Here is a 27840-nt window from a genome sequence, read left to right as displayed (position 1 = left end):
ATGTATTATTGGAGACACTGGGACTCATGCTTCATTGGAGATGAGGTTTATGTGTTGTTGGAGAGACTGGGACTCACAATTGATTTGAGATTAGGCCCATGTGTTGTTGTAGACACTGGCACTCACGAATGATTGGCGCCGTGGTCCATGTGATGTTGGAGACACTGGGACTCACAATTGATTGGACATGGGGTCCATTTGTTGTTGGAGACTGATTGGAGATGAGGTTCATTTGTTGTTGCAGACACTGGAGAAAAGAGTTGTGATTCGTGTGTTTTTGGAGACACTGGAATTCACAATTGATCAAATATGAGTTCCATTTGTTGTTGGAGACGCTGTAGCTCAGAGATGTGATCCATGTGTTGATGGAGACACTGGGATTCATTGGAGATGAGGTCCATGTGTTGTTGGCGATACTGGGACTCCCGATGGATTGGACATGGGGTCCATTTGTTGTTGGAGACTGATTGGAGATGAGGTTCATTTGTTGTTGCAGACACTGGAGAAGAGAGTTGTGATTCATGTGTTTTTGGAGACACTGGAATTCACAATTGCTTGGGGATGAGGTACATGTGCTGTTGGAGACGCTGGGACTCACAATTGATCGAATATGAGGTCCATTTGTTGTTGGAGACGCTGTAGCTCAGAGATGTGATCCATGTGTTGATGGAGACACTGGGATTCATTGGAGATGAGGTCCGTGTGCTGTTGGCGATACTGGGACTCCCGATTGATTGGAGATGGGGTCCATTTGTTGTGGGAGACACTGGGACTCACAGTTGATTGAAGATGAGGTCTATGTATTATTGGAGACACTGGGACTCATGCTTCATTGGAGATGAGGTTTATGTGTTGTTGGAGAGACTGGGACTCACAATTGATTAAAGATGAGGTCCATGTGTTGCTGGGGATACTGGGACTCACAATTGATTGGAGATTAGGCCCATGTGTTGTTGCAGACACTGGCACTCACGATATATTGGCGCTGTGGTCCATGTGATGTTGGAGACAATGGGACTTACAATTGATTGGAGAGGTGGTCTATATGTTGTTGCAGACATTAGGACTCACGATTGACTGGTGATGTGGTTCATGTGTTGTTGGAGACACTGGAACTCAAGATTGATCTTGTGGTTCATGTGTTGTTGGAGACGCTGTGTTTCAAGATTGAATACAGATATGGTCTATGTTTTGGGGATACAATATGACTCATGGTTGGTTGGAGATGTGCCTGACACCTTGCTTGGGTGCCTTGGGCGCAAGGTTTGTAGGAGATGTTCGAGACACCAGGGCACAAGATTGTTTGGAGATGTGGTTTATGGGTTGCTGGGGCCACTGGAACTCACAATTGATTGGAGATATGGCCTACGTTTTGTTAGAGGAACCAGGACTTAAGCCTGTTGGACAGTGTAAACAATGTGTTATTGATGACACTAGGACTCACAATTGATTGGAGATATGGTCCATATGTTCTGAGAGACACCAGAACATATGATTGATTGTAGACATCATCCACGGTTGTTTAAGACACTGGGACTCACAATTGATTAAAGATGAGGTCCATGTGTTGCTGGGGATACTGGGACTCACAATTGATTGGAGATTAGGCCCATGTGTTGTTGTAGACACTGGCACTCACGATTGATTGGCGCTGTGGTCCATGTGATGTTGGAGACAATGGGACTTACAATTGATTGGAGAGGTGGTCCATATGTTGTTGCAGACATTAGGACTCACAATTGATTGGTGATGTGGTTCATGTGTTGTTGGAGACACCAGAACGTAGGATTGATTGAAGACATCATCCATGTGTTGTTGGAGACACTGGGACTCACAATTGTTATGTTATGTTATGTTATGTTAAAACAATTTATATAGCGCTACTAACACCTGAAGGTTTCTTGGCGCTTGTGCTGAGGAGACAGGGAAGAGTGAGGGACAAAGCTAATTGTAGGCCTCAGTGAACAAAAAAGTTTTAAGAAGGGATCTGAACCTAGAGTAGGAGGAAGACAGCCTTAGAGGGAGGGGAAGGGCATTCCAAAAAAAAGGGGCTAAAAAAGAAAACCTGAGTCCGCCATGTTTCTTCCTCTTAAATCTTGGGACTGAGAGCAAGGCCAATTGAGACGAGCGAAGGTTGTGTGAAGGGACATATGGGTGGAGATGAGGTCCATGTGTTGGTGAGACTGGGACCCACAGTTCTTTGGAGATGATGTCCATGTGTTGTTTGGGACACTTTCACCCAATATCTTTGTAGAATTGGCCGGTGCTTTGCTGGGGACACTGGCTGGGGGGCTCTTTGCTATATGATTAATGGTTTCTGGGCGACAGAGCTAGGGAGGCCAGTTGGATATGTTGTCAATATACATCAGGGGCAGTTGAACTCAACGCTGGCTGTAGTTGTGTTCTTTGTATTGTGAGATGCAATTGTGTGTATGTGGTCCTTGTCCTTTGGGGGCAGTGACACATAAGGATGCTTGGAGACGTGCTTCATATCCACACTATTAGGGATGTGGAAACATAAGTCGGATGGGTATTCGGCTTATGACTGGTCAGGAACATTGGGACTTAAGTCTGGCAGGAGACGTAATCCGTATATTTTGAGGGATGGTGGGACTCGAGGCTGGATAGGGATGCACCCCTTGCGTCGTGGACGACACTGGTACTCAAGGGTAGTGGAGATTTGTCGTGTGGAGGACAAGGAGAACTTAAGGCTGGTTGAAACTGTGGTCCATATGTTAATAGAGACCCCCTGTGCAGTTTGTTTGTCTCCGAAACCCATGGCTAGCAGGGTTGTGAGTGACCCATGTGTTGTGTGAGAACTGGATTTTAAGGATAGCTGTGGATTTGTTGTAAACATTGTTGGGAATCTAGAAATTTGAGGCTGGTTGAAGATGACAAAGTAAGTGACAACCTATAAAACAACATTACCTAGTTCATGTTCATCAAACACTGTTCCTGAGGGAGTTTGTCAACTCTCACAACCCATTATCTGAATGATCATTGCAATGAAGGAAAGGGGACACAATCAGAATCCATCATCCCGCATGCATTAGTGGAAGGATGCTCACTCACCTGGTCTCCGCCTGACCGGCCTCTTCCTGCCGCTGCAGAAGCGCACCTTGCTGAACACCCCAAGCATATGTCTTTCACACAGGGACCGCCCATCCTTGCTGGGGCTGGTCCTCCGCTTCGAGGTGGACACGCGGTCACTGTTCTGCTCCCTGGCCTGCCGCTTTTGGCGGATCAGTGAGCTGGCAATGGCGGCTGCCATCTTGGTCGCCACCTTTGTTGACTCTAGCCGTTTGTTGGGTGCCCCCTAGTGGGGACCCCACTTAAGTCAATGCCCCTAAAGTTTAGTTGGCGGCAATCCAATCAATTTTCTCCAGATGTGGATAGAAGGGAGACCTCGTGGCTCATGGAGTGGAGTCCGCAGAAGAGTACCAGGCAATCAGAACATGATCCTGATGGTCCTCAGCCGCGGGCGGTCAAACAGGCCGAAACCTCACATCTTCACCGTGTGAAAGATACAAACAAACACAACTCTGGTCTCCTCCATCATAGGGACAAGAAGCTGGGGGCCCTCCCAGGAGCCTTTGGAACCATCAACAACCTAGAGGCAAGACCTCATGGGGGTGCATAGATGTTGGTAAGCAGTAGATCAAAGAGAGTGGGAGGCCACCGGGCACCTCGAAAGCCGCGAAGGACACAACGGGAGGTGGAAAAGAGGAGGCAGATTCAACTGGTTCACCAAGGTTTCTTGGACCTAGATGAGTGAGATAGGCTGGTGCCTTCAGCTGTGAATCCTCCAGAGAGACAGAAACTGGGGGGCTTCCAGGGCCACCCCACCAGCTCCCAGGTTGCAGGTATGGAATGGTCTGGGTTGACCCAGGCGTGTCTGAGCCCAAGTTCATGTAGATAGACGCAATCCCTTTTCCTTCAGAGCAGCTTCTCAGGGATCAACTTCCAGTCTGGAATTGGTCGATTGCTTGTGGTATTTGTTTTTTTTTTGTAAGTGGACTCCGAAGGGAGCAGAAAGAGGTGAGATTGGTCCACTTCTGGCATAGGCGATGCGCAGCTCTACGGCGATGACGCGCTCACAGTGTACGGCGTAAACTCCAACAGTCTTCTTATGGCAGTGATCCAACCAATGGCACTCAAGATATTGCTCAAAATATTGGGTAATGGCTCCTTTTTGAAACAGGTTATACAAAAATTAAAGACTTTTTAAAAACAAAAAAACAAAAATAAAGTTTTTACATCCCAGCACTAGGCAGCAAGGGATCAGGCATGTTGGCATATATGGTGGAAGACACCGGACGAGGCAGATTTCTGGTCTTGGACACGTTTCGGTCGCGATGCGGTGGCATGGTGGTCTGACTCAGGTGGAGGGGCTTTGGTCCTGAGTGAAAGGGAGAGACCTCCCGGGCAGGAGGAGGGTAGTAGGGATGAGCTCTTCTCAGATAGCGGCTGACCTTAGCGGTCATTGGTTACTCAGTGGCCACCAGCAGCGACCACCTGCCGCGCTTCACCAGCCCCTCCGGAGATGGCACGGGGGCTGGCACTTCCATCTGGTCCAGACTTGCCCCAGCCTCAGTTAGCATGCTGGTGCCCACGCCAGACCCTCTTCTGTGTGGGGGGCTCTTCTGGTGCCCACTGAGGCTTCTTCCGGGGAGGGGCTGGTCTGTCCTCTCATGTAGGGCATTGGCAGGTGAGGTGGGCGCCAGAGATCCATAAAGGGATGGAAGTGGGGTAGAGGGTGGGCATGGTCACTCCAAGGAAGGGAAGCAGATGGTGGATGGGCAGGGAAGGCTTGGCAGCTTCTGTGCGCCTTGGTGTCCAGAGGCAGGAGGAGCTAGGCTGCTAGGATGCCTTGCTGCTGAGGTGCAGGTGCAGGGGTCCCCTATGCCTCGGTGCAGGGGTCCCCCGTGTGCCTCGGTGCAGCAGCTTCAGGGGTCCCCTATGCCTAGGTGCAGCAGGTGCGGGGGTCCCCTATGCCTTCTTGCAGCAGGGGTCCCCCGTGTGCCTCGGTGCAGCAGGTGCAGTGCCCCCCTATTCCTCGGTGCAGCAGGCGTCCCGTACACCTCGGTGCAGCAGTTTCAAGGGTCCCCTATGCCTCGGTGCAGCAGGTGCAGCGGCACCCTATTCCTCGGTGTAGCAGAGCTCCCGTACACCTCGGTGCAGCAGGTTCAAGGGTCCCCTATGCCTCGGTGCAGCAGGTGCAGCGGCACCCTATTCCTCGGTGTAGCAGAGCTCCCGTACACCTCGGTGCAGCAGGTTCAAGGGTCCCGTGTGCCTCGGTGCAGCTGGCGCAGGGGTCCCCGGTGCCTCTGTGCAGCAGGTGCAGCCGTCCCCGGTGCCTCGGTGCAGCAGGTGCAGCGGCACCGTACGCCTCGGTGCAGCAGGTGCAGTGGTCCCCGGTGCCTCGGTGCATCAGGTGCAGCAGTCCCCGGTGCCTCGGTGCAGCAGGTGCCCGGAGCTGCCTTGTTCCTCGGTGCCTGCGAGCTTTGCAGCTCTCTCGCTCTCTCACTCTCTCCCTCCCTCGCCTGCCCTGCCTCCCTCTCTCTACGCAATCCTACGTGATTGAGGTTCGGATGAGGGAACCTCGCAGGCAGGCGGGCGGGCGCGCAGGCAGGCGCAGGAGCTGCAGCTCGCACATCTGTCCCCAGACCTATCTGGTGATAACAGCCCGTCTGCGCCTCAAGACCAGGGTACCGCAGCAGGCAGGGCACCCCAGCAGGCAGGGCACCTGAGCAGGCAGGGCACCGGAGCAGGCAGGGCACCGGAGCAGGCAGGGCACCGGAGCAGGCAGGGCACCCTAACAGGCAGGGCACCCTAACAGGCAGGGTACCCTCGCAGGCAGGGCACCCTCGCAGGCAGGGCACCTGAAAAGGCAAGGCACCCTAACAGGCAGGGCACCCTAACAGGCAGGGTACCCTCGCAGGCAGGGCACCCTCGCAGGCAGGGCACCTGAAAAGGCAAGGCACCCGAACAGGCAGGGCACCCTAGCAGGCAGGGCACCCGAGTAGGCAGTGCGCCAGAGCAGACAGGGTACCTGAGCAGGCAAGGCACCTGAGCTGGCAGGGCGCCTGATCAGGCAGGGCATCCGAGCAGGCAGGGCACCGGAGCAGGCAGGGCACCGGAGCAGGAAGGGCACCCGAGCAGGCAGGACACCCCAGCAGGCAGGCATGCGAGGAAGGGGTGCTGTGTGACTCCACTCTACATGCCAGGGGCGTGCCCTCGAGCCCCAGCAAGGCACGTGTGCCCAGGACGGTCTGCCCCGCACAGAAACAAAGCGCAAAGAGCGATGCACGGCCCTGCACGGAGCTCCGCGACGATCGCGATATATTTCTATTTACGATCTTTATGAATGTTCCATTCAAAGCTTTAAAAACATTTAAAGAGATCTATTTATTAGGCCACCATAAGTTATATATTTGCAGCGAAGGAAATAAACGAAGACGAAAAAGTACACTCAAGAGTTCTCAGCAGTTTTGCGCGTTTGATTGTTCACGATGTTAGTGAATTCCGTGCTCACACGAGATGTTAGTGAGGGCTGTGGCGCCGGCTGCGGTGCTCACAAGAGATGTTAGTGAGTGCTGTGGCACCGGCTGCGGTGCTCACAAGAGATGTTAGTGAGTGCTGTGGCACCGGCTGCGGTGCTCACACGAGATGATAGTGAGTGCTGTGCACCGGCTGCGGTGCTCACAAGAGATGTTAGTGAGTGCTGTGGCGCCGGCTGCGGTGCTCACAAGAGATGTTAGTGAGTGCTGTGGCACCGGCTGACGTGCTCACACAGATGTTAGTGAGTGCTGTGGCACCGGCTGATGTGCTCACAAGAGATGTTAGTGAGTGCTGTGGCACCGGCTGCGGTGCTCACAAGAGATGTTAGTGAGTGCTGGGGCACCGGCTGCTGCGCTCACACGAGATGTTAGTGAGTGCTGTGCACCGGCTGACGTGCTCACACAAGATGTTAGTGAGTGCTGTGACTCCGGCTGATGTGCTCACAAGAGATGTTAGTGAGTGCTGTGACTCCAGCTGATGTGCTCACAAGAGATGTTAGTGAGTGCTGTGACTCCAGCTGATGTGCTCACAAGAGATGTTAGTGAGTGCTGTGACACCGGCTGCGGTGCTCACAAGAGATGTTAGTGAGTGCTGTGGCACCGGCTGCGGTGCTCACAAGAGATGTTAGTGAGTGCTGTGGCACCGGCTGCTGTGCTCACACGAGATGTTAGCGAGTGCTGGGACACCGGCTGACGTGCTCACACGAGATGTTAGTGAGTGCTGTTGCACTGGCTGCCGTGCTCACACAAGATGATAGTGAGTGCTGTGGCACCGGCTGCCGTGCTCACACAAGATGTTAGTGAGTGCTGTGGCACCGGCTGCCGTGCTCACACAAGATGATAGTGAGTGCTGTGGCACCGGCTGCCGTGCTCACACAAGATGTTAGTGAGTGCTGTTGCACCCGCTGCCGTGCTCACACAAGATGTTAGTGAGTGCTGTTGCACCCGCTGCCGTGCTCACACAAGAGATATTAGTGAGTGCTGTGTCACCGGCTGACGTGCTCACACAAGATGTTAGTGAGTGCTGTGGCACCGGCTGAGGTGCTCACACAAGATGTTAGTGAGTGCTGTGAATCCAGCTGATGTGCTCACAAGAGATGTTAGTGAGTGCTGTGGCACCGGCTGCGGTGCTCACAAGAGATGTTAGTGAGTGCTGTGGCACCGGCTGCGGTGCTCACAAGAGATGTTAGTGAGTGCTGTGGCACCGGCTGCTGTGCTCACACGAGATGTTAGCGAGTGCTGGGGCACCGGCTGACGTGCTCACACGAGATGTTAGTGAGTGCTGTTGCACTGGCTGCCGTGCTCACACAAGATGATAGTGAGTGCTGTGGCACCGGCTGCCGTGCTCACACAAGATGTTAGTGAGTGCTGTTGCACCGGCTGCCGTGCTCACACAAGATGATAGTGAGTGCTGTGGCACCGGCTGCCATGCTCACACAAGAGATATTAGTGAGTGCTGTGTCACCGGCTGACGTGCTCACACAAGATGTTAGTGAGTGCTGTGGCACCGGCTGAGGTGCTCACACAAGATGTTAGTGAGTGCTGTGACTCCAGCTGATGTGCTCACAAGAGATGTTAGTGAGTGCTGTGACTCCAGCTGATGTGCTCACAAGAGATGTTAGTGAGTGCTGTGGCACCGGCTGCGGTACTCACAAGAGATGTTAGTGAGTGCTGTGGCACCGGCTGCGGTGCTCACAAGAGATGTTAGTGAGTGCTGTGGCACCGGCTGCTGTGCTCACACGAGATGTTAGCGAGTGCTGGGGCACCGGCTGACGTGCTCACACGAGATGTTAGTGAGTGCTGTTGCACTGGCTGCCGTGCTCACACAAGATGATAGTGAGTGCTGTGGCACCGGCTGCCGTGCTCACACAAGATGTTAGTGAGTGCTGTGGCACCGGCTGCCGTGCTCACACAAGATGATAGTGAGTGCTGTGGCACCGGCTGCCATGCTCACACAAGAGATGTTAGTGAGTGCTGTGGCACCGGCTGACGTGCTCACACAGATGTTAGTGAGTGCTGTGTCACCGGCTGCCGTGCTCACACTAGATGTTAGTGAGTGCTGTGGCACCGGCTGAGGTGCTCACACAAGATGTTAGTGAGTGCTGTTGCACCGGCTGACGTGCTCACACAAGATGTTAGTGAGTGCTGTGGCACCCGCTGCCATGCTCACACAACATGTTAGTGAGTGCTGTTGCACCCGCTGCTGTGCTCACACGAGATGTTAGCGAGTGCTGGGGCACCGGCTGACGTGCTCACACGAGATGTTAGTGAGTGCTGTTGCACTGGCTGCCGTGCTCACACAAGATGATAGTGAGTGCTGTGGCACCGGCTGCCGTGCTCACACAAGATGTTAGTGAGTGCTGTGGCACCGGCTGCCGTGCTCACACAAGATGATAGTGAGTGCTGTTGCACCGGCTGCCATGCTCACACAAGAGATGTTAGTGAGTGCTGTGGCACCGGCTGACGTGCTCACACAGATGTTAGTGAGTGCTGTGTCACCGGCTGCCGTGCTCACACAAGATGTTAGTGAGTGCTGTGGCACCGGCTGAGGTGCTCACACAAGATGTTAGTGAGTGCTGTTGCACCGGCTGACGTGCTCACACAAGATGTTAGTGAGTGCTGTGGCACCCGCTGCCATGCTCACACAACATGTTAGTGAGTGCTGTGGCACCGGCTGCCGTGCTCACACAAGATGTTAGTGAGTGCTGTGGCACCGGCTGCCGTGCTCACACAAGATGATAGTGAGTGCTGTTGCACCGGCTGCCATGCTCACACAAGAGATGTTAGTGAGTGCTGTGGCACCGGCTGCTGTGCTCACACGAGATGTTAGCGAGTGCTGGGGCACCGGCTGACGTGCTCACACGAGATGTTAGTGAGTGCTGTTGCACTGGCTGCCGTGCTCACACAAGATGATAGTGAGTGCTGTGGCACCGGCTGCCGTGCTCACACAAGATGTTAGTGAGTGCTGTTGCACCGGCTGCCGTGCTCACACAAGATGATAGTGAGTGCTGTGGCACCGGCTGCCATGCTCACACAAGAGATATTAGTGAGTGCTGTGTCACCGGCTGACGTGCTCACACAAGATGTTAGTGAGTGCTGTGGCACCGGCTGAGGTGCTCACACAAGATGTTAGTGAGTGCTGTGACTCCAGCTGATGTGCTCACAAGAGATGTTAGTGAGTGCTGTGACTCCAGCTGATGTGCTCACAAGAGATGTTAGTGAGTGCTGTGGCACCGGCTGCGGTGCTCACAAGAGATGTTAGTGAGTGCTGTGGCACCGGCTGCGGTGCTCACAAGAGATGTTAGTGAGTGCTGTGGCACCGGCTGCTGTGCTCACACGAGATGTTAGCGAGTGCTGGGGCACCGGCTGACGTGCTCACACGAGATGTTAGTGAGTGCTGTTGCACTGGCTGCCGTGCTCACACAAGATGATAGTGAGTGCTGTGGCACCGGCTGCCGTGCTCACACAAGATGTTAGTGAGTGCTGTGGCACCGGCTGCCGTGCTCACACAAGATGATAGTGAGTGCTGTGGCACCGGCTGCCATGCTCACACAAGAGATGTTAGTGAGTGCTGTGGCACCGGCTGACGTGCTCACACAGATGTTAGTGAGTGCTGTGTCACCGGCTGCCGTGCTCACACTAGATGTTAGTGAGTGCTGTGGCACCGGCTGAGGTGCTCACACAAGATGTTAGTGAGTGCTGTTGCACCGGCTGACGTGCTCACACAAGATGTTAGTGAGTGCTGTTGCACCCGCTGCCATGCTCACACAACATGTTAGTGAGTGCTGTTGCACCCGCTGCTGTGCTCACACGAGATGTTAGCGAGTGCTGGGGCACCGGCTGACGTGCTCACACGAGATGTTAGTGAGTGCTGTTGCACTGGCTGCCGTGCTCACACAAGATGATAGTGAGTGCTGTGGCACCGGCTGCCGTGCTCACACAAGATGTTAGTGAGTGCTGTGGCACCGGCTGCCGTGCTCACACAAGATGATAGTGAGTGCTGTTGCACCGGCTGCCATGCTCACACAAGAGATGTTAGTGAGTGCTGTGGCACCGGCTGACGTGCTCACACAGATGTTAGTGAGTGCTGTGTCACCGGCTGCCGTGCTCACACAAGATGTTAGTGAGTGCTGTGGCACCGGCTGAGGTGCTCACACAAGATGTTAGTGAGTGCTGTTGCACCGGCTGACGTGCTCACACAAGATGTTAGTGAGTGCTGTGGCACCCGCTGCCATGCTCACACAACATGTTAGTGAGTGCTGTTGCACCCGCTGCCGTGCTCACACAAGATGTTAGTGAGTGCTGTGGCACCGGCTGAGGTGCTCACACAACATGTTAGTGAGTGCTGTGGCACCTGCTGCCGTGCTCACACAAGATGTTAGTGATTGCTGTGGCACCCGCTGCCGTGCTCACACAACATGTTAGTGAGTGCTGTGGCACTGGCTGCCGTGCTCACACAACATGTTAGTGAGAATGATAGTGAGTGCTGTGGCACACGTCACGCACACAAACATTCACTCTCACGCACATACATGCACACACGAACACACTCCCTCGCTCTCACACCCGCGCACACATGCCCTCTCTCACATATACCACACACTCAATCTAATGCACACTCTCTCACGCAGACGTCACGCACGCTCTCTTTCACACTCACGCGCGCGCGTGGGAGGATGCCCAAACGGAGATTTTCCATTCCAAGTTCCCCACCAGCCCTTGCTCGCAGCGACAGCAAACAGAACTACACAGACGCACACCAGGGTCGCCACGAACACAGAGCTCGGGTCAGAACGGACCCGGTCCGTGGCGTGGTCCGAGTGGACTCAACAGCGTTTCTGAAAAAGATTAATGGGAAATTGGGCTATAATCGGCTGAAGCATCATTGTGCCCTGGCAGCCCGTCAGAGCTCCCTAGGGGGGCACGCTTAATTTGTGGGCGAGGGGTGAGGTCTGCGAATCACCTGGGCCAGCTCAAGATTGTACAATACAGACAGACTAAGACATGTTTAAAATGTTTGCAGGGGCAGCCATGGCTGCAGGAAAGTTCTTCATGCGACACATTTCGCACTCTCAGGTCACAGGAAAAAATTGCAAGAAAATGTGTGGGCAAAGTGAGCGAAAATCAGCACCAGTGTGCACACAGTCTGCTACGCAGGGCCGAAAGTTGTGGCCGCTGGACGTGTGTGTGTGTGTGTTAGGCGCACGCCTCGGGCACGCCCAGAGAGTCCTTTAAACCAGGGCACAATTCCTACATAAAGAAGTGGGGGGACGCTGATGTCACGACAGGAAGTGACGTCACGAAAGGTGGCTTGCACTCAGTTGCAGTTTATAGTTATCGACTTCCCAGTAACATAAGTGGGAGGACGCCGTCCACCCGCGTGGTACCCCGGCTCGAGCCCTGCGTTTACACACAGCACGCGCCATGTGGCCGAAGCTTGTGTCCAGATGCTTTAGGAGTGAAGACACAACAGCAACAGCTGGTGGCTGGCCTGAAGTCATGACGTCAGATTCTTAGTGCAGGATGACGCCTGTGGTCCCTACCCTCGCAGCCTATTGGGCAAGCAAGTAGGATAATGTGATATCTTCCATCAAACTGAAAGTGACAGTTGTCCCGCCCTGGAAGTGATGTCACTTCCATGTTATCCAACTGGCCCGAGAATAGATTCGTTTTGACGCCTTCATCAAATGTTTACAAGCACAATTAGTATCATGATTCATCAAGTTAAGTAGAATAAAATGAAACTATTTTAAAAAGCTTCAAGGCCTGAGTTACATGCGCTAAATGGATGTATGACATTACAACGCATGCTTTTACCACGCATGCCTTTACATCGCAGTATTTACAATGCATGCTGTTACAACGCATAGCGCTAAGGGGTGCTGGATAGTGAATAGTTTAATTTACTATTCCAACTCCAGTCCCCGTGGATAGTAGGGAAGGTGTTAGATAGTAAATTAAATCTATTCCCTATCCTAGAGCGCCCCCCCCCCGGCGCAATGCGTTCTAATGACATGCATTGTAATAGTTGCGTCGTAAAGGCACTGCGTGGTAAAAGTTGCGTTGTAAAGGATGTTCCCCGCGCTAAATGCATGTAGGAAAACAAGCGGATATTAAAATGCAGAGTAGAAAAGCGAAATGACGGAAGCGGTAGAAAGGCAGAACGGACATGAAAGAGCCCTTTATCCATAAGGCATGATCAGACACCAGAAATCACCTGTAGATTCACTCCTGTAATTAAACCTGTAGATTAATGGTCATACCACAGAGTCTCGAGGCGCACAGCGGAAGGAATACTTTGTATTCCAGTTGTCTCGTATGAAGCGCCCTTTTGTCACCACGTGCCAGGTGACATGCCAGCATATCCCTGCCTATCTTCATAAACTCTTGTATCCATCACGTGACACTTTACAATAATGGCGGTGGGCTTGACATCACTTCCTCCGATGGTTTTGGTACCCAGAATATTACCTGTCTATCTGTGCTGTCCACATAGCATCAAACAAAATGACAAGACAAATAAAACTACGAATGTAAAATGCGCGCGCACTTTCCATGCAATTTCCACATTTAAAGAATTCGTAACTTTTTAACCAAATCTGGAGCGAAATCAAAAAGACCTCTTGTAAATAAGTCATGTGACGTTTGTTTTCTTTATAAGGTAACAGGTGCCCTTTATGATAGGCCGGTACATCACACTCTATCGCCAGTCAATACATGCTAACGTTTTTGGATCATTCACCTGAATTTTAGAGCCTAAATACAGAATTTGGAGGTCAACTTCAAAGCACTTTGTTTGTGAGTAGGGTTTTTTTTCGATTTTTTTCAATGCTCCATGATTTATATTTTCTGTATCCATATTGTCATCTTTCAAAAACTAACATTTACATTTTTTTCAGAATCATAGTTATTCTATAGACACCGATCTTTTAACCATATCACCGGCTGTTATGAGGTAATCTTGATGGCTTGTACAGTTCATTTTGGCATGTGTAACTCCTGCTAAGTGCTACTGTTAATAAAGTAGTTTGGATAGCAGATGGATGAACGCAATATTTCGATGGCGGATGTATTTTTCTATAAAAAAACTCTACAGCACTCCACCACTTTCTTTACCAATAATCAAATCACATAATCCACTTATGAATGTAGTAGAATGTTTACATTTAAGCATCCCTGGATTATCATTTAATTCACTTCTATGTTTCCCAATATTTCAGTGGGCGTGGAGCTTCGTTTCGATGTGGTACACAAACGACTCGTTATTGCAGCTCATTTCTGTGTACGATTCATCGTTGGATATTCTTCACAGGCTTGCCCAAAACAGAGCGACAAACAAATTGCTTTTCAAACTGCCCATCGCTAGGTTAGCATGTGATGGTACGAACGCTCTCCCTATGACCGTTCCACATGCTGCTTAACAATACTCTCCATCACCAAATAAACAGAGCTGAAAGTATGATGCAAATCAATTGTATACAAACTAGTCTACTGCTCATTGTCCATCATAGTTTTTGTTAGAAATTGGGTTTTTGTTTGACGAAGATGTGAGCCCTTCTCAACTAAAAGCCACAATGCCAAACAGGGGGAATCACAAGAGTTTTTGCACTAATAAAAGCGCACCGTTCTTCCTCAAAACACCTTTATTGGTGGACAGTAAATATCCTCTCAGGACTTTGCATTGCTCTGCGTTGCTTTGAAGTTGTAAATGTAGACCATGGTTTTTCCTTAGTTGCGTCGGCCACGCCATCATGCAAATGAGGGAATTCCCCCATTAAGATCGCCCCAGCTCACATGTTTCAACAGAATGATCTCTGTGGCAGAGGGGGTTGCCCAAGCATCTGTGCCCATTTCTGTGGCACCAAAGTATACAGACACACACACGCCCATTGTGACCCAAGGATCTTTGATAATATGCCCCAGTGCACTATAAAAGCAAATCAGAGCATTATGGCATGAATAAATAAATACATCATTAAATATAAAGAAAGGGTCTTGGTTGTTATTCACAGACTGTTGATCAGGTGCTGTAAATGTGCCTTGACATCCATCGATTGATATTGAACAGTGAGTGGGCGGGTCTCTGATCCAGTCAATACCTTTTAAAATGACTCACAAATCACTTGAAGCTGAAAGCCATTGGCACTGAGGGCACGTGGTCCCGTAGACTGGGATCAGCCTGGGTGTGCGTGGGGGAGTGCGGCGCACCACCGCCGTCACAACAGAAGTGCGCAGAATGCACCAGTAGGTGCAACGTCTGCAGTGCGCACACGCAGTGTACAAAAGACAAATGCAGTGTGCAACTGCAGTGTGCAACAGGAGCACGCGGTGAAAGTCTGAAACCTCAGTGTGCAACAAAAGTGCGAGGTATCCAACCACAAAATGCAACTGATGTATATGTGCGCACAGAGGTAGGAGCCCATGGAAAGATGTGACATCACAGAGGTAGGAGCCCATGGAAAGATGTGACATCAGGGAGGTAGGAGCTCATGGAAGGATGTGACATCATAGAGGTAGGAGCACATCAAAGGATGTGACATCACAGAGGTAGGAGCTCATGGAAGGATGTGACATCATAGAGGTAGGAGCACATGAAAGGATGTGACATCACAGAGGTAGGAGCTCATGGAAGGATGTGACATCATAGAGGTAGGAGCACATGAAAGGAGAAGGGGAGAGTATCAAAGGGAGGAAGGAGAGGAGAGGGGAGAGGATGGAAAGAAGGAGTGAGAGACAGGAGAGGGGCAGGAAAGAGACAGAGGAAGGAGGAGAGTGTGGAAGGGAGGTAGGACAGGGGGTGGAGATAAGAAGGGGACACAGAAGAGAGATAGCGAGAGAGAGAGGGGGAGGAGAGTGTGAAAGGGAGGAAAGACGAGGGGGAGGTGTGGGATAAGAAGGGGACGTAGAAGAGGGAGAAGAAAGAGACGGGGAGGGAGGAAGGGAGATGGGAAAGGGGTGGAGATAAGAAAGGGGCACCGAAGAGGGGGAGAAAGAGAGAGTGGAAAGGGGGACGACTGAAAGGGTTTAAGGGCAAGAGAGAGGGGTGGAGATAAGGAGGGGGACACAGAAGAGAGAGACAGGGGCGTGTTAGTAGAGTGTGAAAGGGGGAGGGGCAGGAGAGAGAGGTCGGGATAAGGAACAACTGGTGACTGGTCGCATGTGGGATCATGGGCTTAGCAGCACGGGAGGCAGCTATCAGTAGCACATGAAAGGATGTGACATCACAGAGGTAGGAGCTCATGGAAGGATGTGACATCTTAGAGGTAGGAGCACATGAAAGGATGTGACATCACAGAGGTAGGAGCTCATGGAAGGATGTGACATCATAGAGGTAGGAGCACATGAAAGGATGTGACATCACAGAGGTAGGAGCACATGAAAGGATGTGACATCACAGAGGTAGGAGCTCATGGAAGGATGTGACATCTTAGAGGTAGGAGCACATGAAAGGATGTGACATCACAGAGGTAGGAGCTCATGGAAGGATGTGACATCATAGAGGTAGGAGCACATGAAAGGATGTGACATCACAGAGGTATGAGCTCATGGAAGGATGTGACATCTTAGAGGTAGGAGCACATGAAAGGATGTGACATCACAGAGGTAGGAGCTCATGGAAGGATGTGACATCACAGAGGTAGGAGCACATGAAAGGATGTGACATCACAGAGGTAGGAGCTCATGGAAGGATGTGACATCACAGAGGTAGGAGCTCATGGAAGGATGTGACATCACAGAGGTAGGAGCTCATGAAAGGATGTGACATCACAGAGGTAGGAGCTCATGGAAGGATGTGACATCATAGAGGTAGGAGCACATGAAAGGATGTGACATCACAGAGGTAGGAGCTCATGGAAGGATGTGACATCATAGAGGGTGGAGCACATGAAAGGATGTGACATCACAGAGGTAGGAGCTCATGGAAGGATGTGACATCATAGAGGTAGGAGCACATCAAAGGATGTGACATCACAGAGGTAGGAGCTCATGGAAGGATGTGACATCATAGAGGTAGGAGCACATGAAAGGATGTGACATCACAGAGGTAGGAGCTCATGGAAGGATGTGACATCATAGAGGTAGGAGCACATGAAAGGATGTGACATCACAGAGGTAGGAGCTCATGGAAGGATGTGACATCTTAGAGGTAGGAGCACATGAAAGGATGTGACATCACAGAGGTAGGAGCTCATGGAAGGATGTGACATCACAGAGGTAGGAGCCCATGGAAGAATGTGACATCACAGAGGTAGGAGCCCATGGCAGTGTGTCACATAACAGAGTTAAGATCCAATGCCATGTGACATCATAGAGGTAGGAGGCCATGGCAGGATGTGACATCACAGAGGTAGGAGCCCATGGCAGTGTGTCACATCACAGAGTTAAGATCCAATGCCATGTGACATCATAGAGGTAGGAGGCCATGGCAGGATGTGACATCATTTGACATCACAGAGGTAGGAACCCATGGCAGTGTGTGACATCACAGAGGTAGGATCCAATGGCCGGGTTTGACATCACAGACAGGGGAGTCAATAGCCGGGTATGACATCACAAGATACGTGGCAGTATACTAACTAGAGCATCAAAACGGGAACTATACAGCAGTAAGAAAGTGACATTATAAAGGGCGACTCTTGGGCAAAGTGTGACGTCACAGAGGACAAGGCAGCAGCCAATGACGCCACAAAGGCTTTGGCCGAAACGGATGTAATGTAGTCGATGTCAAGGTCGAACCGAGTGTGAGATCACAAAGGTCGAGTCACCCAAGTCTGACGTCACACAGCACGAGAGCTGCAGGGTGAAACTGACGTCACCGGGCAGGGGCGTTGCTTTCAGCTGGCAGTGACGTTGTAAGGGTGTCACGGGCCCTAATGTAGGCAAGGAAACCATCCCATGTGTTTACAGTAAAAAAAAAGCTGCATTTGGGGCGCTGTGAGTCCCCAGATCGAGGCACCTCGGTGCCTTTCTGAGGCATCCTTCTGAGGTCGATACAATGAGTAGCATTGAGCTGGGTAACAGTAAACATCTGGTATTCAGCGCCAAGAGGCCCCTTTGGGGGTGAACATGCGCTTTACAATTACACGTTATGTTATGCCACTGCACGTGCTGTACTGGTGATAGTGCCAAGAGGTTGAGGGGGGAGGAGGGGGGCCCTGCACCAGCTGCTGTCATTTTCGATGCTGTACTGTCAGAGAGCCTCCCTGGCACCAAGCTTTGTGTTCACGTTTTGGAGAGGGCAGGTCGAGGAGAGGTACAGAGACAGCAGAATGTGAGGGAGAAAGGGGGAGAGAAAAGAGATGAAAGCAGGTGAGGGGGTGAAAGATACAACGAAGAGCAACAGAGGAGAATGTCACAGAATAGAAGCCAAGTAAAGGACCAGAGAGAAAGGATGAAAAGCTGAGCAGAAGGGGCAAAGGAAGAGGACAAGAAAGGGACCAGAAATGAAGATGTGGAGAGGGAAAGAAGGAAGGGGAGAAAGAGGAGTGGGAGACAGGAGAAGGGGAGACAGGGGGAAGGAAGGAGAGGAGAGGGGAGAGGATGGAAAGAAGGAGTGAGAGACAGAAGAGGGGCAGGAAAGAGACAGAGGCAGGAGGAGAGTGTGGAAGGGAGGTAGGACAGGGGGTGGAGATAAGAAGGGGACACAGAAGAGAGATAGCGAGAGAGAGAGGGGGAGGAGAGTGTGAAAGGGAGGAAAGACGAGGGGGAGGTGTGGGATAAGAAGGGGACGTAGAAGAGGGAGAAGAAAGAGACGGGGAGGGAGGAAGGGAGATGGGAAAGGGGTGGAGATAAGAAAGGGGCACCGAAGAGGGGGAGAAAGAGAGAGTGGAAAGGGGGACGACTGAAAGGGTTTAAGGGCAAGAGAGAGGGGTGGAGATAGAGAGGGGGACACAGAAGAGAGAGACAGGGGCATGTTAGTAGAGTGTGAAAGGGGGAGGGGCAGGAGAGAGAGGTCGGGATAAGGAACAACTGGTGACTGGTCGCATGGGGGATCATGGGCTTAGCAGCAGGGGCCGCAAGTATCAGTGCAGCAGGTGCAGTGACACCGGGCCCAGGGATGTGATCGTTCAACACACCCCAGTCAGACCTTTATTTTAATAGGGACCAGGCCATTTTCATCGCTTGCACTGGTGCCCACAGTTTCAGGCTTCTCCACTGCAGAGAGGACACGTCCTCCCTGGACCTAAGTGCACCAGGATCCGAGCAGGAGCCCCAACCCACAGGTTCAGTGTGACGTCACAGACCTGGGGCTAGCACATTAACAGCGAGGGGCCTGTCTCTCAGCACTGCCAAAACACAGGACCGACAGGGAGCCCAGAATTGCAGATAAAAGCCATTTGCCCAGGATCTTACACTTCGTCAAACAGTGACGCCGGGATTCCACCTGTCTCCACATAACGCAGCAGGTCTAAGGCATTGGCGGAAGACAGATGCTTCTTGGATGCAGGACAGCTTATGTCTGAGAAAGATAACGCTGGCTGCTTAGAGACATGCACGCATTTTTAAAAAGCTGCAAGTCCCGAGCACTTCAGACGAAGCGAGCAGACGGCGTTTGTGGAGATTGTCTGTGCTCCGAAGAGAAGCCTCTTGATCGACACCTGCAAACCATGCTAATGGCGGCACTTCTTACAGCGCGCACTTCACGCCCCACCACAAACACACAAGCAGCTTACATTACAGAGCCGCCCGGGCGCAGACTGGGTGCGATCAGCCCGTAATGGCGACATGACAACCTTTGACAAATCGCTGCACTAAACCCACTTATTTGTTTTCAGGAAGTTATTTATTCGCTGCTTGAGCCGGCCCTCCTATTCACACGGCTCCTGGGCTCTCGGTTTGATTTCAATGACATTCAGATATTTTTTTTAAATCTGCTGTCATATCATTCTTTCTAAACTAGTTGAAGAATTTTATCCTCTTTTAGCCGATTTACAAAAGCGTTTAAACGCACCGGAAGCAGCACTATACGCATACTCGTTTACATACTCCTACATCCGGTTGGAATCAGCCTGAAAGGTCCAATAATTGTCTCCTTGGGGCGGAGGAGCGTCGCCCCACTGAAGATACCCCCCAAAGATGAAAAATAAAATGGTCATATATTACCATTTTATTTTTCGTCCTCGTCAGGACGGGGGCGTGGCCTATGCTGAATGACAACAGCAGGGAAGAGGGTGGGCTATGGTCTCAAAACTTTGCTCCACGGGGCGTGCCAAGGGAGGTGAATGGGCGTTCCTATGCAACCACCCCCGGTTACTCATGCTAAACCAAATTTACTAAATACAGTAGAATGGGTTTAGCGTGGCAAAACTGCGACCCTTTTCAACTATGCGCAAGGAAGGAGAAATGCTTTAATTTCTACTTCCTTTTCCCACTTTGTATGTGTGCTGCACTGTTCAGCACATATACAAAGTGGGAAAAGCTTTCCCCCTTGTCTAGGCATTGAATTTTGCACAGGAAGGCTATCCATCCTGTAGAAAACCTATGCTGCACTCACACACACTCCCTAGCGCTGCAACGCTAAGGTGTGTGGGTGGTTCACGGCCGCTGTAATCAGCACCGGCACAAGATAAATGGGAGGAGAGAGTCATATCTTTGAAAATATGTTGCTCTCCTGCTCTCACCCTGTTGCACAATGCAGCGCAGCCTCGCGGGAGTCTGCGTTGCGTGAATTTTTTGTAAATGCACTCTTTAGCGGAAGCGCACAGCTTCTGCCCAATCTAAATCTGTACTCGGGGCGACCAACATGTGGGAAGAGCTAAAGCCTCTCTCTCAGTCCTGCTCCTTAAAGCTCGTATTTTGTTTAATCACATCAGGTCAGGTGGCAGCAAACCTGTCATGCCGGACCTAAAAATTAGCATATTTAGGCGGAAGCATGTAAGTAATGTCATGTGACATCCAAGGGCATCCTATTGTCCTGTGCATGACCTCTGAAGAGCAGCTGGGTACGACAGGTTCTTGAATGTGGTGATGCACACTCAGCCATCTTGTGTAAGTGTATACCTCTGAAGAGCAGCTGGGTACGACAGGTTCTTGAAGAGTGGTGATGCACATGCAGCCATCTTGAGTAAATGTATACCTCTGAAGAGCAGCTGGGTACGACAGGTTCTTGAAGAGTGGTGATGCACATGCAGCCATCTTGAGTAAGTGTATGCCTCTGAAGAGGAGCTGGATCCTACGTGTCCTTGAAGAGTGGTGATGCACACGCAGCCATCTTGTGTAAGTGTATACCTCTGAAGAGCAGCTGGGTACGACAGGTTCTTGAATGTTGGGATGCACATGCAGCCATCTTGTGTAAGTGTATACCTCTGAAGAGCAGCTGGGTACGACAGGTTCTTGAAGAGTGGTGATGCACATGCAGCCATCTTGTGTAAGTGTATGCCTCTGAAGAGGAGCTGGATCCTACGTGTCCTTGAAGAGTGGTGATGCACACGCAGCCATCTTGTGTAAGCGTATGCCTCTGAAGAGGAGAAGGGTCCTACGGACCCTTGAAGAGTGGTGATGAAGCATGCAGCCATCTTGTGTAAGTGTATACCTCTGAAGAGTAGCTCGGTCCTATGGGTCCTTGAAGAGTGGTGATGCACACGCAGCCATCTTGTGTAAGGGTATACCTCTGAGGAGGGGCTGGGTTCCTACAAGCTCTCAAAGAGCGGTGATACATCTGCGGCCATCTTGTAAAATTTAGACCATTGCATAATGTAGGACTTTGCAGGCCCTTGAAGAGTGGTGATGCGGATGCTGGGATATTGTGGCAGTTTACTTCTACATAGCGTACACTTCTCCAATGGGTCCTCAAAGGGCAGTGATGCATGTGCGGCCATCCTGTAAAACGTAGAGCATTGCATAATATGGGACTTTGAGGGGCCCTTGAAGAGCGGTGATGCGAATGCTGGCATATTGTGTCCGTTTAGTTCTTCATAGCGTGCACTGCTCCAATGGGTCCTTGAAGAGCGGTGATGCATGTGCGGCCATCTTGAAAAATTTAGAGCATTGCAAAATACAGGACTTTGAGGGGCCCTTGAAGAGCGGTGATGCGGATGCCGGCATATTGTGTCCGTTTAGATCTTCATAGCGTGCACTGCTCCAATGGGTCCTTGAAGAGCGGTGATGCATGGGCGGCCATCTTGTAAAACGCAGAGCATTGCATAATATAGGACTTTGAGGGGCCCTTGAAGAGCGGTGATGCATGTGCCAGCATCTTATGTAAATTTACTCTCGTGCACAGAGCTTGGCCTCTTTGTCCCTTGAAGAGTGAAGGTTGCTGTGTAGTACAGGGCTCCTGAGAATTGATAACACACATGCATACTTCCAGTGTAAGCTTTGTCGCGTGTGGAGTAGAGGCTACTGAGTGACCGTCAAAGAGTAGGGATCTGCAAGCAGCCGTATAGTGGTAGTCCAGTCCTGAGTAGCCCACAAGGATCCCACAGGCTCTCGGTTGGTGATGTGCACGCACCCACTGAGTGTAAGTTTAGTGTTCTGTGGAGTACACAACTGCTACACAAAGACGCCTCACTTTTCATCCGAGCACAGAGAGTGAGTGAATGATATGTGTGTTCACTGAGTGGCCGCAGAAGCTCAGAATCTTCCACAGTTGAGAAGGTGCAACGATTCATAACTCCTAACTTTATATAGTTTTTCAAACTTTGTATACTGAAGCTACAATAAATAATAATAAATAAAGCGGGTAGTTGAGGGGTCATCAAGGTAGTGGGTGTAAGGACCACTCTGTCAATGGCTGGATTGGGGTCATTCTGCAGCCGTCCCCTGCACTAAGACCCCAAAACAGCCGACAGCACCTACTACATTCTCTCCACCGCCACTCACCCAGAATGCACGCGCCCTTTACCCAGGAACTGCAACATTTTGCAGCCCTGCCAATTACCACGCATCAGGGGTGAGAGTAACGTATTTTAGATCAGGTGTCCGCATCAATGCACAAAAATGCATTAGTCCTGCATATTATAGCTCCTGGTCCACGCGTGTACTGAGGCGCTTCAGAATGTCAATAAACTGTGCATTTTGGCTTGATGAGTGGTGTTGGCTTTGACCCCAGCTAAACGTCATGGTGAGCAGGGCTGGGCAGGGTGAGTTTTGCTAGGATACTAATTGTCAAACAGTTTTGCAAACATTTGTTCTATTAAATGAATAAATAATTAGGCCCCGCCTCCCTGGGCCGCAGGGAGCCGATCCTGCAGTGTGTCCTGGTACAATATTAAACAAGGCACCTTTTTAATTTCCGCCATGTCCTGATGCCTGTTGATTGGCCCAGGGAGGCACTCTGTGTTTTTTACTGCTCCGTTGTGTAACTCGCACTAATTCAAGGTGGCGCCGTGCATCTATGTGGTTTGTATGGCACTGGCCTGCAGGTGGTCAAGCTCCAGTGCTTAATTTGCAATGGTATTTTCCAGTGCTAGGCAGCAGCACTTAATTGTCAACACCGGCACTTATGACAGTTGCCACTTGGTAGCGCTGTCTGTCTAATTTAGAAATGAGCACACCAGCAGACGTTAATTAATTTAATATAGATTACAATGGAGTAAAACCAGCCGCTGAAGCCATTCATATAGTGTGTGCCAGTGATTTAAATGGGAAGGTACTGTCCGGTACTGAGTACCAGCACTTTCTTAATTTGAAAGGGAGAGTGCCTGCACTTCTCAGCACTGCTGCAATACATTTGAATGGAAAGTACTGGCACTTCTCATCACTGCTGCAGTACATTTAATGGGAGAGTACCTGCACTTCTCAGCACTGCTGTAATTTATTTAATGGGAGAGTACCTGCACTTCTCAGCACTGCTGTTATACATTTGATGGGAGAGTACCAGCACTTCTCAGCACTGCTGTAATTTATTTAATGGGAGAGTACCTGCACTTCTCAGCACTGCTGTAATTTATTTAATGGGAGAGTAGCGGCACTCCTCAGCACTGCTGCAGTACATTTAATGGGAGAGTACCTGCACTTCTCAGCACTGCTGCAATGCATTTAATGGGAGAGTACTGGCACTCCTCAGCACTGCTGCAGAAAATTTAATGGGAGAGTACCTGCACTTCTCAGCACTGCTGCAATGCATTTAATGGGGGAGTACCTGCACTTCTCAGCACTGCTGCAGTGCATTTAATGGGAGAGTAGCTGCACTTCTCAGCACTGCTGCAATTTATTTAATGGGAGAGTACTGGCACTTCTCAGCACTGCTACAGTACATTGAATGGGAGAGTAATGGCACTTTTCAGGAGCAAATAGGTACTCTAAATATTGAGTACCTGTACTTCTATATTTCCATTTAAAGTGCTGGTGCTTGGAATAGTCTGAATTGTCACACTTTGTCATTAGCAGCACTTACCAGGGCAATGTGTGATGCAAGCCGCAGTGGACTCCTGATGAGGGCCCTGACACTTATAATTTTACAAATTAAGCACTTCCAAGCTCACAGGCTTGGCAGCGGGCTCAATATGGTTTTTCCAAATCTAGCCAGGCATGAACACCGTCAAAAACCCTAAGAGCAGGCCCCCTAGCAGGAGTCCAGCCTGCAGCGTTCCGGCACAGGGGCCCCCGAGCAGGGCCACACATCATCTCTGGTGCAATAGGTGAGTTCTGTAGCAGAGCATTAAAGGCAGCGTGGGCGGTGCCAGGGAGTGACGTGGGCACAGCTTCCATTTAAAGAAGGTCGCTGCTGCAGATAATAAGTGCGCACACTTTAAAATGATTGACAGATGCCAGATAAGGAGTGCGTAGGAAGTTACCAAGCCTCGACTTTTTCAAGCACAAACTACTGTTTCAATTACATTTGAAGATAATTCATATTATCTTCCATTCTCTATGTTGCTTATTACATGAAATGTTATTGCGTCATTAGGAATGCTTTGGAGCGTTACGTCATTGCTCTGGAGGGTTGTGTCATTAAACACATGATTGACATCTGATCTGTCCAGCCCTTCCTGTAGGAGGAGAACTTACAAGTAATAATTTTAAAGTAGGGCCAATGGGTTTGGGACCTTCCATTTTAAAGGTTTTCCAGCACTTTCATGATTTTTTAGACCTCATTTCTCAAATGGGCGTACTTTATCTCATCTATTTCCATGGACTACTTTGCTTCGTTTTTCTTGTGAGAAACTGCATATCTGCCAATTTACTAAATATTTTCACAGTGTGAGGAGGTGTTGGGGCCTTGGAAGGGGCAGGGCCTGGTGCAGAGAGCTAATAACAGGCACTCTGCCCCTCACCAAGCCCCCCACCCCTTCACAAAAAAAGCAAAGGGTCATTGAGGCTGTTGCCGATGTCCTGGGTTGTTTGCACCCCTTTTAGGGACATGGCTGCTTACAGCCTCTGAAGATAAGCTGGAAACTGAGGGGCAGATTTACAAGCCCCTTGTGACACTTTTACGCCGCCGTTTCGTCACTTTTGTGACGTAGCGTCGTCGTAAACAATGTGCCATGTTGCAACACATTTACAACGTGATGCATCTAGGGAGATGCGTCACATCGTAAAGCCCTGCACTACATTATACTTGTGTCAGGTATAATGTATGCAGGTTGGGCGTTGCAATAAAGCCTCGTAAAAGTGGTGCAGTGAAATCTACCAGATTTCACTGTGTCACTTCTAGGACGCCACTGTGTCAAAACCTTACACCATAGGCATTCCTGAGCATTGCTGGAGTTGCGTTGTGCTAGCGACACGACTTCTGTAATGCGTTGCATTTACACCAGCAGATGCGTCACGCATCTGTCAATACTTGGACCACTCCGCGCCGCATTGTAGTCGCGACACATCCATGGTAGAGCAAGGTTTTTTTTGTGTGGCGCAAATTAACTGACGCATCTCCGCTAATATGCAGACATGCGTCAGTTCTTGTAACTCTGCCCCTGACTGATTACAGTGCTTTCAGCTGGTTTTCCCTGCCAGCGTGGCATTTAGACTTCTCACTGGGTGACTGTGTGAAGGAAGCCTAAACCATGTGACACGCAGCACCGTGTGAGATGACAGGTCTGAAAGTGTCACTCTAAGTGTCACACATTTGGCAGTTGAATGTCACTCAAAAGTTCATTGAAACCATGGAAATGTCACACATAAGCTATATGAAAACTTGGCAGCTGTGATGCCCTTTGGTTTTCCCTGGCATGTGATGCTTGGCAGGCTGTATGAAGAGGAGAGCTCCTGACACCCCCTCCTGCCCCCCCCCACCTCTATGCTTGGAAGAGGCCTACATACACAGCAGTGATCCTTTTAGGGCCACGCCCAGACCCCGCCCATTTCCCCAGGGCGAGCTCAGGGCGCAGTCACCCTTTGCCACAAACTCACCACACAGCCTGCAGGTAATTGTGCATCTAAAGGTGTTTCCCCCTGCCTTTACTCGAAAAAACACCTACATGCACCCTTCTCAAAATCTCACCAATGTCGCTTCAGGCTTGAAGCTTTCTTTATTCCCTCATGTGACATTTTGATCTGATGTATACTTTACTGAATTCGAGAATGCACAGGTTTTTTCACCCATACAGTTTTGCGAATTTATCAGTTTCACCTTGTCTATATAGTATGCAAAGTATCCAGAGTTTTCCTTTGTCTTCCTTGAGTAAAGTGTTCTTCCAGTACAGACATAATTTCATGCCAACTGAACCCAATCAGGGCAAACACGAGTACACCGGTGCATTTAACGCTACTTGCATACTTCTGTTATCATTTCTTGCTAGAAAATTAATGAGGATTTTTTTCTGCAACATTACATTTTGTTAATAATTTAATACAATGTTCTTGCTGACAAACTCAACTGTATTCAGCAAAAAAATCTTCTTTAGAACATTTCCTACCATTAAACATTGACACGTGCGTGACATAAATTGTTGCAAAAGTGACAATTTTCACTCGAAGTGAAAAAAAAAACCACGAAACTAGTCAACGTTGCAAAGTTTTTCCTCAGACATTTGCAAGAGTTGCAATAAAATGTGACCTAAAGGACGACGATAAATAAAAAAGCAATGTAAATAGCAGGTGTTTTTATGGTCACCCTGTTTCAAAGACAGGGGTGTCCAAAGGTCCAAACTTCTCACAAAGATTGAAAAGTTAAAAAAAAAATGTGCGGAAAAACGTTTTCACAGATATTATTAACTTGACCAACATAGCCCTTTTTAATAGTAGATTTGTCTCACAAAACATGGTTTTGAGAAAAAACTACTGGTGTGGGAAATTTGCATTATTTGTTTTTGTGTGATTATGCTAAATTTAGGGAAAATTCTACAAAGTTCTGAAAATTAGGTAGAATACAAATTTGCCATTTAGATCTATATTTGAGAATGAAATAAAATGTGTTTCAAATTTTGAGGGTCGAGCATATTTCAGGCTAAACAATAGCTCACAAAATACAACGACCACAAACAATAGCTGCTCTTGTTCTGGCTGCTCGCGTTCTAGCCGCTCTTGTTTTAGCTGCTCGCGTTCTAGCCACTCTTGTTCTGGCTGCTTGCATTCTGGCTGCTCTTGTTCTGGCTGCTCTTGTTCTGGCTGCTCGCGTTCTGGCTGCTCGCGTTCTAGCCGCTCTTGTTCTGGCTGCTTGCATTCTGGCTGCTCTTGTTCTGGCTGCTCTTGTTCTGGCTGCTCTTGTTCTGGCTGCTCGCGTTCTGGCTGCTCGCGTTCTAGCCGCTCTTGTTCTGGCTGCTCGTGTTCTAGCTGCTCTTGTTCTGGCTGCACGCGTTCTGGCTGCTCTTGTTCTGGCTGCTTGCATTCTGGCTGCTCTTGTTCTGGCTGCTCTTGTTCTGGCTGCTCGTGTTTATCCACTCTTGTTCTGGTAGCTCACGTTCTGGCTGATTTTGTTCTGGTTGCACGCATTCCAGCTGCGATTGTTCTGGCTGATCGCGTTCTAGCCGCTCTTGTTCTGGCTGCTTGCATTCTGGCTGCTTTTGTTCTGGCAGCTCACGTTATGGCTGCTTTTGTTCTGGCTGCTCGCATTCTAGCCGCTCTTGCTCTGGCTGCTTGTATTCTAGCCGCTTGCGTTCTGGCTGCTCACGTTCTGGCTGCTCTTGTACTGGCTGCTCGCATTCAAGCCGCTCTTGTTCTGGCTTCTCTTGTACTGGCTGCTTGCATTCTAGCTGCTCTTGTTCTGGCCGCTCTTGTTCTGGCCGCTCTTGTTCTAGCTGCTATTGTTCTGGCTGCACGCATTCTGGCTGATCTTGTTCTGACTGTTCACGTTCTAGCCACTCTTGTTCTGGCTGCTCGCGTTCCGGCTGCTCTTGTTCTAGCTGCTCGCGTTCTAGCCACTCTTGTTCTGGCTGCTTGCGTTCTGGCTGCTCGCGTT

At 50.2% G+C, this 27840-nt stretch overlaps 1 protein-coding gene across 3 annotated transcripts in view; it reads right to left on the bottom strand.

Moving 5' to 3' along the window:
- FGF12 (fibroblast growth factor 12) overlaps nt 1-27840 on the bottom strand; it is an 824634-nt gene that overhangs the window by 338560 nt on the left and 458234 nt on the right. Inside the window, exon 1 of one of the 3 annotated variants that reach the window (XM_078667727.1) lies at nt 3073-3891. The exons of the other annotated variants lie outside the window; for them this stretch is intronic. Coding sequence (XP_078523853.1) covers nt 3073-3271 — 199 coding nt within the window. The 5' untranslated portion in view covers nt 3272-3891. Of the gene's footprint in view, nt 1-3072; nt 3892-27840 lie in introns of those variants that run through there. 3 annotated transcript variants of the gene reach the window in all.

This window comes from Lissotriton helveticus, chromosome 11, assembly GCF_964261635.1.
Source record: "Lissotriton helveticus chromosome 11, aLisHel1.1, whole genome shotgun sequence".
Taxonomy (NCBI): Eukaryota; Metazoa; Chordata; class Amphibia; order Caudata; family Salamandridae; genus Lissotriton; species Lissotriton helveticus.
The sequence above is the reverse complement of the archived record's forward strand: the minus strand, read 5'-3'. Positions and strand labels throughout refer to the sequence as shown.